General features: G+C 40.7%; 1 protein-coding gene across 1 annotated transcript in view; it reads left to right on the forward strand.

Annotated features, from left to right (window-relative positions):
• The window catches only part of astn2 (astrotactin 2), a 244671-nt gene that overhangs the window by 196431 nt on the left and 31965 nt on the right, over positions 1–16275 (forward strand). The window contains exons 17-19 of the mRNA XM_029444334.1: positions 4532–4854; positions 12563–12696; positions 14680–14828. Coding sequence (XP_029300194.1) covers positions 4532–4854; positions 12563–12696; positions 14680–14828 — 606 coding nt within the window. The remainder of the gene's footprint in view (positions 1–4531; positions 4855–12562; positions 12697–14679; positions 14829–16275) is intronic.

Below are 16275 nucleotides of genomic sequence, written 5' to 3' on the forward strand. Positions count from 1 at the left end.
TATCAGCTATTTTCTTTCATTGATTTCCATGCAGAGCACCTACTCTAAATAGTTCACCCAGCAATACAGCAATTTGTTTTACACTAAAAAATAGTTTAACTTGTCCGCTCTAATCCTGAAATGACAGTGACCCTTTTAGTATTCAGCAGGAAGACATACTTCATTATTGTACAAGTATATCCTATACAGAACAAACATATACGTTTAGTTAACGTGTAACATGTAAACAGACATGTAACTGAGAAAATAATTCTCACAGAGAGAACATGAAGTACTGCCCAGGATACAACTGCATTTGAAAACATCCAGATGAGGTGACATGTTTCAGTTTTGAAAGGCGAGTCAGTAATTATAGAAAGTGACCACTAGATGTCAGAATAGGTCTATGAGAAGATGTCAATGTAACGCCTCTGCACACAAAGTGAAGAAGAGTAAATATGGGAATTAGTACCATCTAAGAAGCTGTCTGCTTGTCTTTAGTCAAACACAATAAATAGGTTGTAAATAAATATGTATATTGATCAAATTGACAGTGATACAAAAGTATAACAAAAATGTAAAACATAAAAGTCTCATTCCTGCAAAAAAAACTCAATTGGGTTTATTGTTATTAAAAATAATACATAAAAAATACCCACTAAACAAACATTTTACTTGCATTTTTTATAACTTTTTAATAACTTATTTTAACACTAGTCTAAAATAAAGTTGTCTTACTCGTCAGTTTTGTAACATTTGACTTCTTGACAACTAACACAGTCTTCAACTTGCACCTTTTTAGAGTGTATGAACAGCTCATTGTTCTAAACAATGGGCATATAGTTTTACTTGGAAGAGCAGAATCAAAGACGTTCAATTACAGTAGAAAAGCAATAAAATAAGACAAAAACAATTCCTTTACTTTTATTGCCCAAAATTGTTGTAATTTAAAATGGCAAAAAATAGAAGTGATTTAACTACGTGAATCACTATGCAAATACGAATTTAGTTAAATTACCAGCAAGCTACTACAAGTTCTAGTTAAACTACTAGTTTAATTACATTTAGTCCACTACTCTCAAACACTGATTTTGATGGTTATTGCATGTTGTAGAATAACTGCTGTCCAAATAGTTCATATGGCAAGATATAACAAAGTTGAAATGGGATGGTAATGTGTAGATATTGTACAGCTCACACACAGATGCACATTTTATCAGCATGTGTCATTTGCTATACCAATATTGTGTAAGACTTTGTACAATTAATAAGGAATATGAGCTACTAACAAGGGTCCGTTCAAATCAGAGGACTGTGGTACATGTAGCACTAGCAGCTGTTTTAATGAGGCAAAAACAACAATGCCAACAGTAACCACATCTAACAACATCTGTATTAAATTGCTATGGAAGATATCTGACACCTTTGCTGTTGTTGCCTGGGCAACATCACCCTGGCCAGAGGGGACGTGTCCCTCATGAGTAATTATACTGCAACCAGTCTACAAAGACATTTTAATTAACAAAGGCAGTGCAAGATCAATGGCTAGGAAATTCACTCCATTTATCTCTTCTCTATGTTTGATGACAGGCAAGTGTTAAGCATCACATTCATTTCACACAAAGACATGTCATAGTTTATAAGTTTATAAAAAGGTCAAACGAAGGGCCACTTCTTGCACAAAAATACACATAGTCCTATTTCATTTCTCCTCGTGAAGGGTGTCACCATTGGTCAGATGTCAGTGAAACTGTACATTGCACAAACACAAATAAACAGACACACAGACAAAGTACTTTAGTGATCCCAGATGGAGATGATATGTTACAGCAGTTTGCTACCAGTCTCAAAACAACACAGTAAAGAAGTTTTAAAAGTCCAAAAGTAAATAACAGATTTAAACATTGACAATCACTTTACCTGGCTATGTCCTCCATCAATACATGAGGGTGTCATCAAATGCATTTGTTTACATAGATGTAAACAATTGTATTGAGTAAAAGGGGGTGAGAGTGAATTATACTTGCTAGCCACAGCTAACCTGAGCTGCAGGGCTTTATTGTGAGAGCTGGGTGACGACAGCTCTTTTTACTGTGTCTGTGTTGCCTCAAGAAGTGCATGTAATTGGGCTCTTGGGCCACCCCTTGAGCCTGTTTACATACTGTTGCACATGAAGTTACCACCCACCCTTTCAACTGCTTGCCAGTGTCTTACAGCCACACACAGGAAGTAAGCTGCAAAGACATATATACATAAATAAATAAATGTATGTACATATTCAATTCTCTCTCTCTCACACACACACACACACACACACACACACACACCAGGGTCATGTCCTTGGTGTTCTTTCTGGGGATTTGAAAGTCGCAGTGACCTGAGGGGCGGTTTACATTTACAAATGTTATATTACACTGTTTAACCGATGACCAATGCATATTAGATTTGTTAGATAAATGTGTTTAGTATCTCCTTTCCCAGAATCTCCACTAGACTCATAACCCCAGTAATCCCCCTTAATGCTTTCTATGGCAGTGAATTGTCGATAAAGCTGGGTTGTATAGCCCATTAGCTATACATCCATTTTTTTCCTTCATTTTTTCTTCTTATGATGCTGCATTTGTAGCCAGTATTATGTACTTTTAATAGTGAGTTACATGTTCTGACAGCCAAAAAACTCAGTAATGCTAAGTTAAAAGCAACTTTACTTTTGTCTTTCTTTTTATCCATTACAATGGACAATGCGGACAAAGCATAGAAATGATTTACACTTGTTAATTATTAACATAAAGTCAATTTTGCTCACTATTTTATTCTTAGGCTTGTACAGTACAGCATAACACATCATTTTTACAGTATTGCATGCTCTGTAATCACATGATTTCACATTGTTTAGTGACAACAGAAAAAAAGACTTTTAGTTAACAATTGAAAACTCATTTAAGATATACTGTAATTAAATAATGTTTTCATGCTTTATTTGAATGTTTGAAATTAGACATCAGCTTGACACCTATGTGTAATTTCCTGCAAATATTAAGAAAATAGTCCTTGAAAACGCCCCTATCTGTGCACTGTTAAATACCTTCTGGTAACGCACATGTATCGGCATGAGTTTGTGTTTGAGAAACGAACGGTTGAAAACGTACACACCCTCTTCCTGTCTGGGGTTAATTTATTTAACATTGTTGATATTACAGGAGCCCAAGTGAAATTGCACATGCAGACACATTTTGATTTCACTCTAACACAAACACATTTGGGTTCATGCACTGTTTGTTGTCTTTTTGTCACTGACAATAGTTTGAAGGATGTTTGATTGAAATGTCATTAAAATGGTTAACAGGAAGTAAGTCATTTAAAATATTTAGCCTAATTGGTCCCAATTACCCCACCTTGAGTAATGTCAAGGGCTTTTCCTGCTGTTTTACCCTCTTCCTTTGGGTTTGGGGTTTCCCTTGTTTTTTCTTAGTCTGTGTGTATGTTGTGTGTTATGTGTGTGTGCATATGTGCGCATATGTTATACTGTATGCATTGGTAATCTCCTCCATCCATCCATGGGCCTCTGTGTGTACGTCAATGGGGGTGTTTGATTGTAATTTAAACATTTGCACATTTGTGTGTTTGTACTCTCGTGTCAGGAGCTGATGGTGTTTTTTCATTAACACAAAAAGCTTCATTAATCTGCATGGGGTGTACATATTCAGTGTTTTTGAACGCAATATCAAGGGTTTGATGAGTGAAATTATACATTTATGGATACATTACTTCTGCATTGTGGTTTGCATTGATAAATCATGTCACATCATAAGCCCAATAATTCCAATTTAAATACAGTTTTTTGTCACTAGAAATAAATTCCTTTTGACTCGTTTGGAAATCTCACGTGTCCCCTGTTTTTGTAAAGCAAATAGATACAAAAGCACATCTGCCACATCAGCACAGATGGCATATATGCTCCACTGTAACATGTGGCCTGATATATCCTCCAAATTAAACACTCAACACCCAAGTAGCATTCTCTCATGTGTCTACTCCTCCGCTGCCTCGATCCGCATGGTGTGTTGTTTTCTCCCTGAAAGAGGAAATGATGAGAAAGAATCCCCCCAATTCCAGTGGGACCATCAAACAGTGGTAATTGACACTCAGGAGAAGATGCCAGTGATCCCCCCCCCCTCACCCCATTCATTATTTGTCTATGAAAGCTGGTGACAGTAAGGGATTAGTTGTTGTTTTTTCTTGTTTTTCTTGGCAGCAAGTACAAGTAAATCCAGATGTTGACGCTTTATGCAACTGAGGTTCTGTGAATGTTCTTTGATACTCCACGTTAAGATTCATAAATAGTTTTTATGGATATAAAGATGAGAGAAAGTTAGGGAAAACAACCTTGTTTTTACAATTCGTACATATGAAAGTGTACAAGCAGATGTTTTCGTCCCTCCTAATGAAATGAATGTAAATAATTATTGTTGTTAACTTTGTTTATCTTTATTTGCACCCCACCTGCCATACCCGTACCCTTCCTTTCTTTCTTTCCTGCCTGCCTCTCCAGAGGCAACAGACCAGGGGGTTGTCGGAGGTGGGCGGCGTGAGCTGAAGTCGGTTCCCTTCATCAGCTACTTGTGGGCACTGCAGAAGAGCCAGCTGTTGTCTGACGACATGGTGAGTGGCGTGGAGATCCGCTGCGAGGAGAAGGGCAGCTGTCCAACTGGCTGCCACCTGTGCCATCACCAGGCCATGATGGGAGGAGTGTCGGGGAGAGGCCGCACCAGTAACAGCAGGAGTGGAGAGCAGCCTTCCCCCATCCCTGTGCTGCTGGAAGTCAGCCGCGTGGTGCCCCTCTACAACCTGGTCCAAGACAACGTCACCAAAGAGGTGAGAAAGCAGCATGGGGGTAGGAAGTCTGTGTGTGTGTGTGTGTGTGTGTGTGTGTGTGTGTGTGTGTGTGTGTGTGTGTGTGTGTGTGTGTGTGTGTGTGTGTGTGTTTGTGTGTGTGTGCGCGCGGGCATGTGGATGCGTTCGTAGAATGAGAAGGAGAGGCTGAGGAAGTGACCGTAAAACTATAAATTGACAAAGACAATCAAGTAAAGACGTGCGGTGCATCAACATACCAGGTGGAGTTTGAAGCAATACATAAAGAAAAACATCAAAATATTTCTCAATGAGAGGAATGAAAATCTACATAATGTCATTGAAGCCTGGATCTCTTTTAACTTATGAATTTGATATGGATATAAACAGTCAACTTATTATTCGACCAATTACAATGTGTTGGCATGTGATTATACTACCACTTCTGCAAACAGACGTTTATGTTATATGTGAGGCAAATTATTAGCACATATGTCGGTCGCGCTGCCCTGCATGACAAAAGGTGCAATCTGTTCTGCATGGGGGTGCAGGAGGCATATGCTAATTGCTCAGTCTGATATGTCTATATGCTATATAGAGTGTCATGCCATGTGGTGTTGTCTGTACATATCCATTGTCGTCTAAATTGTTTAACTGATGCAATGTTAACAAATCACCTCTAGGTGGCATTAGTTGGTTAACTTTGACCACTGGAAATGAGCACTGTAATACAGAGGGCATAGAAAGATGACATCATGGTTTTCTCCTCTTGTGGGGAAGTCAATGTGTATATGTGTGAGATATATATTTGTGTCTATGTCTAAACAAGCATACACAGCTGAATGTAATATCAGCCTAATGGGCACATGTTGTGTTTATGATTCATCCTGTATGAAAAGTCTTTGTGCAGTGAAAGTTAATCATATCAGATTTATTTCCCATAAGGTAATTTAGGAAGGGGCTCTGGCTTCATTTGACATTTAGTTTACCACATTTGGCTCTTTGGCTTTCATCTTGACATTGTCTTACCACCTGACATCCGGTCTTATTTGTGCGTTAGTAAGCCAACACAGAGCTGTTTGTAGGTGACTCACACACCCAGCATGCACGCACGCACACGCCATAGGGAGCAGACTGGTTCACGCTCCCGAAAGGCAAGTATCTAATTACCTTACCTTCTGAAATGACTGCAAGCAACCACAATTCCAGAGGCAAACACACATATAGATACATGCACTCACAAACACACACACACACACACACACACACATACACACAACAAAGCCACCTGTACGTGACGCCCATAACAAGCACTACAGCCCCAAAGAAAAGAACGCACAATCAATATCAGACGATCCCTAGTGGGCCTCATCGATAGTATAACGTGAGGAAGAGCAAAATGTCTCTTTTCCCTCTCTTCCAAACACCTTGCTATCTATCCTTCTCTCTCCCACTGCCCAATCCGTGGTATTCTAGGGATGTAGAGACTGAGATGTGTGTGGTGGAGGAGAAGGGGTAGAATACAGTGGATAGCTCTGACAAGCCCTTCTGAGGTAGCTTGAGGCAACATTATTAGCTTCTTATTGATGTCATCAACCTCTTGGGAGGGAGTGGAGTCCATCATTCTGCTTCTCTTTCCCTCTCTTTCTCTTCTTCTCTCGGCCGCAACTGCTGCTGCTAGTCTGAAAGGCACATGCGTATATTGCATTAGAGACGAGTGACACAACAACCTGCCCCTCCACACACACACTCAACCGCTCTCTCTCCTCTCTCTCTCTCTCTCTCTCTCTCTCTCTCTCTCTCTCTCTCTCTCTCTCTCTCTCTCTCTCTCTCTCTCTCTTTGTGTGTGTGTGTCTTTCTCACACATTTTTTCTTGAGACTTTCTACTTGGCTGGGTCTATCTGGGAAGACAGCTGCCATGTTGCAAAAGCTTTCTCAGAGATGAAGTTTATTTTTTTTTTACCTTAAATCCCCTAAAGCCATCAAAATAGAGGCTTAGTTGTCCATGTTATGGTAGAATGTACTGAGGTCATACCTATATGTGTATCTCTATTTGTATGCATGTGTCTGTGTATGCCCAATACCGGGTTTACAGTACATGTATCTGTCACTCTTTCGTTGGCCCCCTTCCTCCATACTTTCTCTAATACCTGCATCTTTCAGTGGGCTCTCCCTGGCTGCCTGACTGTTTGACAGGACATGTCATGTCCTTTTCACATCAATCTTCTCATTATGAAGCCAGAGGGGGATTTTGTTACAATGTGAAATGACCCCCTTCATTGAAAAGACCATGACCAGGACTGAAAATAAATAGAATTAAATGGAAGAAATAGCTTGCTATGGTATGGCTTTGTCAAAGAGGAGAATGGGGAATAAAGTATTTCTTTGTACATGTGCCCATTACCAATGACTAGTTAAGGATTTGGGGAAAATGATACCTGGGACATTGTTAACTATCCAATATTGGCTGACAGGATCAGAGTATTTCCTAAAAACATGTCAACGGGAATTGTCTAAGATTTAAGATGCCCCACCATGATATACTGTATTTGCTTCCACCCCGGTACAAGGAAGGGGAATACAAATTTGTGTGTGGAGTTCACATGAAACAGAAAAAACAGCAACATCTCTCTCCGCAAACAATACCCCTTCTGGATTATCCACAGGCCTCACTTTCCAACAGTAGCTATAGGGACTATTTCTTCAGCAGTAACCCTACTAATAGTGATGTTTCTGTTTTCCATTAACACCACCAATAAAATGACATTCACCTTCATTGTATTTTTTATCCCAAAACTTAAAATAGCAAATAAATAACAAAAACATCTACATGGTTAAATAGTTGGGACATGTGAGATTTTTATTTCTTTTTTAAATTTGTAGATACTTCATATGTATGTAAGGAACTTAATGATTATTTCTTTTCATTTAGAAGAAAAGGTTTGAGGTTTAATGCATTATTGTCTTGGTATACTTCTGAAGTTGCTCTGTTCTCGGACTTGGCTAGCTTTAAACTCTGACATGGACTCGACTAAGGTGGTCTTGCTTAAAGGCCTGGTGTGTGCACGCAAATACACACAGATACTCCCCTGTTTTAGTGCCAGAGAAAAATACCTCAGTGGATAAATAAATAAGCTAACGCCTGTGGAGCTTGTCAGTGGTACTATGTCCTGACTGAATTATGGCAAACCTTTTGAACAAATTGGTTGGGAGTCTAATGGGTCAGAATGCTCTATATCTTGCCGATGGCTGCTGTCATGCTCTCACCATAACGCACTACTGCAACCCCTTGGTGGGGGGGCGCGCTTGCTGTAGGGGACCTTCTTAACTGGTACAATATACAGTTAGTGATTGAGTGAACAATGAACACAATGCAAAGTATGCCTAGTGTCCTGTAAGCTTTCAACTAAAAAGCAACACAGCGTGAATGTTGCTGACAACGCTGGTTGCAACATTCTGTGCTCACAGCTCAATCCAGCATGTCTTGTAATCTAATAAGAAGAAATGTTTTTGAATTTTGATCCCAGGAACATCACTTCAGTACCAAGGAGAGCGCACGCTTCTATAGATCATTAAACAGATTTATATCAGCCCTCTCTAGGCCACTACACACTACACTCAGCTGGCAGTTTATAAGGTTCACCAAGCTAAAACAAATGCAGTCTAATACAAAACCCCTGCAGTAAATGATAACCTCATGAAGGTTATTAGGGTCGGTTTTTGTTGAAACAGTTTCAGGGAGGCGTTGCTTCACTTGTATGGTCTTTTATAGGCTGTGGTTTGTGGTGCTGTTGAACTGTATTGCATTATACAAAGAGGTGTTTCTGTTATTTAGCCTCAATGGTATAAATGGCGTGGACAAAACAATTGAAACACATGCCAAAATAAAACAACATTATAATGTTCCAGACGGTAGGATTAATTGCTTCGCTCTTATATTAGACTACATTAGTTTTAGCTAGATGCACCTAATAAACTGGCAACTAAATGTATGTTACTGTCAACCTTAGGTCCACAAAGCATTAATTACATCAGCAGTAGATCAGAGTTGTCCTTTAGGCTACAGACAGGCTACAAAACTGTTTAACAACCAAATTGACCACCCTGACACTAAATCCCTTTTTCCTATAACAAAGAAAGACCTTACTGAAACATCCCCCTGCCCATAAATGGATCAAATGCAGCATTGACAACTATTCCATTAATCATATAGAGGTTAACGTCCAGCAGACTAACTCCTCTCGTTAGTTTCCACTGGAATCTTCATATTTTGTTTAATTCCTCTTTTCTTTTGGCTTTTCTTTCAAATTGTTGGCTTAGATTATTACTTTGTAGCACATACTACAATAGCACAGTCAAGTCAATTTACTTTGCTGGAAAGGTCAGATTAGTTGAGACCATCCTCAGACAGAGTTGGCACAACTAAAACCCAACACCTGCTGTTTGAGGATCCTTCAGTGACATGGCAACCTCTGGGTGAACCAACCCTCCAGCCGCCCTAAGTGTTCAATTTCCTGGAAGTACTACTTCTGATAAGGTTCCTAGAAGCTGCCCATTGGTTCCTTTGTTAACACCATTATCCCTGAATGATTGGAAAGGCTACATAAACGCATTCTCGTGTGCACATGCACACAGACAGACATACACACTTAGGTCACCATTGATGGTGTCCTGTGTGTGCTGACTTAGACTCTTTACCACCACTGGTGATCATCTTATAAATCAATACTGTGGGCCAGCTGGCCAGTGTTTTCGTGTATTAGCCTCTGAAGATGGACAGTAATATGGTCAGCTTAGACTAGACAAACAGATTAATACATTAAAGAGGTCACAATGGCCTTCCTTGCCTTTCTTGTAAGTCACGACTGGCTTCTACGAAAGTGAAAGGTCCAAATAGTATTTTGGTGCCAGTGAGTCTGCTGGCTTTAGATGATGTCAAAGCTTGGAATTTGTGGCTGGAGTTGTTGCTGATGCTCAATGGCTTTGCTGTTCTGATCTTGTATTCTGTAAGCAGGGGGTGATTACATTTCAGCTCAATTTGTTCAGTATCGATAACGTCAATGGAGATGAATTGTGGCATACTTGTGAAATGGTAGAACCATGAGTTATTATAACCATAGCGGCGTTGCCAGTTCCTGAAAACAAATCTGTCATGACAGCACAATGTCTTACACTGTTACAGTCAATGCTTAGATTGGACCTTGTTTGTCAAAACACTTGTTTTTTCTAATATGAATCTTAATGGATGAGGTTTGTTTCCTACCCTTATCTGGCCAACACAGAATGTATATGGATCTACACTTTCAGTGTTCTGGGAAATGCATGACCTGTGGTTAATCAATACAGTATAGGGTATCCTCCTCTTTTCAGTTATGACCTATCTCTGCATTGAACACAGAAGTACTCTCTCCTGGGCCTCTCAATGTGTAATCTCACTAAAGGATTTTCCTCACTGACCAAAGCTTTTTTTAATTTAAATTTTTACTTGCACCAGCCAGACATTGTTTTCTTCATGGCCACACAATTGACATATTATCGCTTTACATGTATCTCTATTTTTTTTTAGCTTTTTCTCTAAATCCTCATCTCTGCTTTACCTCCTGCGCCCCCCTACCAACCCCCCACCTCATTCTGTAAACCACAATTAGATTTGCTGTTTACCCAGTGGAGACTGGCTTGCATTACTCTTCAAACATAAACACGGCGGTAATCGCTTTGTCTATTTTTCACATGTGCAGCCATGCAATCAAGCGCACAGACCCATATGGGGTTTTTCTAGGAATCTGGTGGTGGTAAACGCATGGCGGTCCTGTGGTCTTTCTCTCTTTTGCCCCTAGCAGCGGTCATTTCTCATTTCTCATATTTGTCTAGTCTGTGTGCGTGCATAGGCCTTGAGTCCAGGTTTTTTTTTGTTGCCTTTGTCTGTGGCCTGCTTCCCATTGACATGAGGTGGCAAGACGCCTGCTGCTGTTGTTTTCTGGCAGCAGTTAGCCACATGGGTTCAGGCAAGGGGGGAGAAATGTAATTACCTTTTTCCCCTTTTTGGTTTTCCAGGGGGTTATTATATGGCCATGGATTACAGTGCTCGCCTACCCTCTATAATAACTGCTCATTCAGCATACTCATTTAGAGGGGCTTGTATTGGAGGATAAATACTAGGGGGAAGCCTTCACTGCTGATGGATACTGATCCTGCCCCACAGTAAGGTGGGGAATGCTTGAGAGATTGGAGTCTCCTTTTTTTCCACACTCTTGTTTCCTTGTTCATTTTGTTGATGTTTTGCTGTCGTATTTCCTGTGGTTTCTGCAGTCCCCCCCCCCACACACACACACTCTCTTTTTCTCTGCTGCTGATTTGGGTCACTTTCACTCTCAAGATCCTTTGCCTTGAGTGAAAGCAAGTAGTAATTGGAAGAAGTCAGTTCCCATGAAAGACTGCTGAGCCTCCTTTACAGCTAACAATGCAGTGTTGTGGAAATGCTAACATCAGCTTCTGAATGCATACCCTGACTCTTTCTTTGGCCAAGCCGTCTGCCTTTCTGGTCAGGACTATGCCCAAAGTAATCTCAAATGTCACTTTCACTAATCAACACACTGCAGAAGTCTGTGTGTGTGCATGTTCGCATGTCCCCACGTGTACACGCTACATGTTCACAGTTGTCTTGAAGATGTGTGTGGTCTTAACTGTTCCTTTGCATTCGGATAAATGAATGTGATAGTGTATTGGAACAAAGGAGTGTCTTCTCTCTTCGGATGCCTGGTACGGAGTGATAATGTTTCCGCATGCTTCCAGTGTCCTATTTTTGAGACCATGATCAAGCACATCTCCAAAGTTGTCTGCATGAGGCAGCACTGCAAACCAGTTAGAGCGCATAAATAACTGAGTGCTCCATTGATCCATAGTGTGACAGGGGGAGCCACAGTGCTTGCAAACTCCCTTGAACTCACTCTCTATCATGCCTGTGGCTTTAGGGAAAGCCCTGACATTATACTTTATTGCTTTGACGGTTATATTGGCATTTTCTTGCCTTTTAGAGGATGACTGAGCTTCTGCCTTTGATTTTTCTTTCGCCCGTTAATGAAGCAGCACAAGGATGTTAGGAGATGATGTCATCTTCTAGCACCCCCTCCCCCTCTCCCCCATCCCCTTCGCAGACAGACCGACATCGACACCGACAGATCCGCACACAAACGTATGCATAGAATGTTGGAGCTGGGGAGTGTCACAGCTTTCACACCTCCATTATAATAGTCACAGTGCATCTATGATATCACAGTGTAAGCTTGTCAATGTTAGTGAGATGTTCCTGCCTTCCGGTAATTGGGAGCGGTGAGTATGAAAAGGTCACTCCTGTGTGTGTGTGTGTGTGTGTGTGTGTGTGTGTGTGTGTGTGTGTGTGTGTGTGTGTGTGTGTGCGTACCTCTATCTTTGCGAGACCTGTTTTGAGTTCTAGACATTCAGAGTGAGGACATATTGGACAGTCCTCCCGTCATCATGGTAAGACTGAGGTTTGATATTTTAGTGTTGATGGTTAAGTTGAGGGGTTTGCGGAAAAGGAAATATTATAATTAATGGAGAGTGGACTGAAGTACAAGGATGTTCCCTTTGTGTGTGCTGGGATATAGGTGCACTGGTGGAGAGGGTGGTCTGGGTGGGAGATGGGGGTGGGGTAAGCGTAGATGGACATGGAGCGCATGATAATTGCATTTCTCTCACCTGTTACCCTTTACAGGCCTTCAAGAGTGCCACAATGAGCTCATACTGGTGTGCTGGAAAGGGCGATGTCATTGATAACTGGTGTCGATGTGACCTGAGTGCCTTCAGCAAAGACGGCCTTCCTAACTGCAGTCCCCTTAGGCAGCCAATGTAAGTGTGAGGTGACACCATGACACCTAGGAATTCATGCACAAGTGAGATTTCATGGATGCATGCACTGATGAACTGCAGGCACACTCACATATGCACATGCACACCTGTCTCCACTGACTCCTGGGGCACTTGAGAAAGTTGTAGACACAAACACAGTCCCCAAAGTTCTAATAGCAGTCAGTCCGCCTCTACACACCTCTGAAAAGAACATTCTCTCATTCAAAGGTGTCCAAATAATACTCTTGAGCCAAACCATTGTTGCCCTGAGAAATGTTAAAGTTAAACAGGAAGTTCAAAGGGAATTAATTCCGATGATATGGCTACAATGAAATAATTTCATTACAGAACGAAAATAAAATATGCCTATTAGTATATTACATTCCAGAGTGAATTAGGGGCAGCAGTTCTTGGCACCACTCTAGAACAGCAATAAAATATTGTGAAGCTGCAAGACAGGATTCTGGTCCAAGACCTAATTACATTTGTACACAATGTGAACGTTTTTTGCAAAGGTCCTCCCCACATTATCAGCGATAATAAAATGTAGTTTTGTATAAGTAAAATAGCTGATGTCTAAATGCTTCATTTGGAAACTCTACTTTTGTCCACTGAGCACTAGGGATGACAGTGCATCAAATGTTTTTGAACTAGTTTTGTCTTTTCATTGTTGGTATAGAATGAAAATGTCAACCAACAACAATGTCACAAGGTTAGATAGCATTGTCAATTGCACTGGTGTGGCCCATCAATTGGATACACCCTAAGAGACTGACTGAATATAATACTAATAATATTTAAGATGCAAGAGGGAGACTTCCTCTGGATGAGCCAGCTGACTTCCTTCTAGTTAATGGCACACATGAAGGGCATGACAATAATTTACTGGCTCTTAGTGAATGTACATTTTATTGGACCAAATAGATCCATTTTTAATAATGCAAATAATCATTTCAGGGTGTTTGTTAAAAACAAATGTATTCATCGTTTTACTATTCCTTTTGTAATGATTATACAAGGAAAAAAGTATGTGTGATCCAGTGTGCATCAGTGTCTTGCAATACCGACTGTGGCCACAACGTCAGAATTGCCTCCCAGTTTCAAAAGTCAAGAATAAACATTGCACCACAGCTTTTTAAGCAAACATGGTTTGAGAAAAAACTGGGCCTACAATCTACAATCCACCCAAAATTGGACAAACTCCATCTGTTGATAAGCTCCAGAACAGCTACTCAGCTACTAAATGGACCTTGTGATGAGATTGGTTTGAAGTCTTTAGCAATACTTTACCAAAAATATGTTGCACAAGTATTGCACAAGTATACGCTTTTATGGCAGTTTTGGTATTGTTTTGTTTGTGGATTGTGGTTGTGGTTGTGGAATTGGAGAGGACAGACGTGCTGCCACAACCAGAGTTTTGGTCTTCTCCTTGGCCAATGCATGCTGGCACGAAAGGGCCAGCAAAAGGACGCTGCAGCAGGAAAATCTCCAACTCTGGCCAGCGCCGGAGTGTAAGGAAAGTAAAAACCTGCGGTGCTTATTATTATTCTCTGTGAGGATATATCCAAGCGGCATCCTTTTCATGAAAGTGGGATAACTTACCTCTCTTAGCCATTGTCACACACAGCGGGAGGGCAGGCAAAATGGAAATATTGTTATTTTATCTCTTTTGAGGGATTAAAGAGGGAAAACTCCCAGGGAACACTTCTGGAGAACAGGTGGCATCGGAATGCTGTTTTGTTGAAATCTGCTGTTTACCATGCTGTTGTCCAATAAGAAACTGTATAGGCAGAGGTGTGATAGTCTCTACTCTAACATAACAATGACCACATGGGATTCATACTTAAGGCATTGCACACACACAGTTTTATTTGAAATTCCAAATGAGGGCAACAGACATCTGTGGTAACCTTTTGATCTCATTGTTATTATTTATTTTATGGCCATGTGCTAAACTTTGTCATCCCTATATTGCTTTATTAGTTTGCGCCTAGCCCCTTACCTGGAGCCCTCAAGCACAATGGTGGCCCTGGAGTGGATGGATGTGGAGCCTCTGATTGGCTGCAAAGTTTCCGACTACATTATCCAGCATAAACGAGTGGAGGATCCCTCGGAGGCAGAGGTCTACACAGGTAAAAAAAAAAGAAAACTGAATTCCAAGCCTGAGTTGATGTACTTTTTGTAACTGTATACATTCAAATAATATGATATAAAGCATACTTGTCTGTTACAGTTTTACAACACATCATGTTTTTTTTAATGTGTTTGGAACTTTCTCCTCAATGCACACTCACAACCATACAAACATACATCGTCTAATTGTGTTGGTGCTGTGATAGCCTTGTGAATAGCTGTGATTGGGAAAGGTTCACAAGATTCCACTTCATGTTTTAACAGCAAATAGAACGAAAATTAGACGATGTTCGAAGTGTTCAGATAAATAGAGTATCTCCGAAGGATAAAGTTACAGTGTTGATAGAAGGAGTTACATTTGGAGTGATTAAGGTTAAAGTTGTGGTCTGGATACAGAAATAAAAGGACGCAGACTGAAGATGGGAGAAGATTACATAGGGCGATTTATCAAGTGCCATAAATGGTCCTGACCGTTGTGCCGTAGGGCTGGGGAAGTAGTCATGGTTGTGACGAGGGTCTGGGGTGAGTCAGGGGAAGGGTGATAGGAAGGAATTTAATAATATTGGAGAAATGAGGTGGTCTAGAAGAAGCTGGCTTTAGTCATTGGGAAGTATGGACAGGCCATCCATCACCCCTGGGAGGAGTGCTGATGAAGCGTGGGCACCAGCGAGCGAGGAGAGGGTATAGACAGCTACACACAGGCATGCTGGCAGAGGTGAGGTAGGAAGGGGCAGATGGTGTGGGTGACTCACTCTGCTATGTGCCAGTCACCACTATAAATCATGTCGTAACAGACAGTATAATACAGATTAGAAGTAATTGTCTTGGTCCTTTGTCTTTTTTTCTCCCCTTAATGTCTCTCACTGTTTATCTCTAACTGTTAGTCATGTGTGTCTTGTTTACTCTCAACATTCTTGAAGTATCCAGACAAAGTTGAAATAGAAAAAGAAAAAGCAAAGGTAGTTGAGGGCATAGATACAGAATGTGTGTGTTTAGTATCTAACCCTCTTAGAGAGGAGTAGGTTATGGTAATTGGCAGGAAGCTCTGGCAGACTATGGTTCTTCTTCAGTGGAAACATCATGTATTATGAACTGTACAGGCATACGCATCTGGATAGTTCCCACTTCCAATGCAAATACCCAGAACTGCAGCTACTCAAAACCCTCATTGTTCTCCAAAACGGGGGGGATCAAGGTAGCTGATACAAACTTGGAAAGTATGGCAGGGATCGATTTATGAAATAATAGGGGCCTCTTAAAATGATGAGATCTTGTTCTCTGGACTCAGCAGAGAAAAGCCATAGTGTCATTTTCTCACACTTACGCTGACTTATTTTGAAATTATTGGATTTGTACTCCCTATAGCCACTGCTGGCTTCCTTTTTAAGCACCATCGTTGAGGCACTTTCTAAAATAAATTGAAGTCTATATAGTAAAACCATAAAC

This window comes from Cottoperca gobio, chromosome 12 (genome assembly GCF_900634415.1).
Source record: "Cottoperca gobio chromosome 12, fCotGob3.1, whole genome shotgun sequence".
Classification (NCBI taxonomy): domain Eukaryota; kingdom Metazoa; phylum Chordata; class Actinopteri; order Perciformes; family Bovichtidae; genus Cottoperca; species Cottoperca gobio.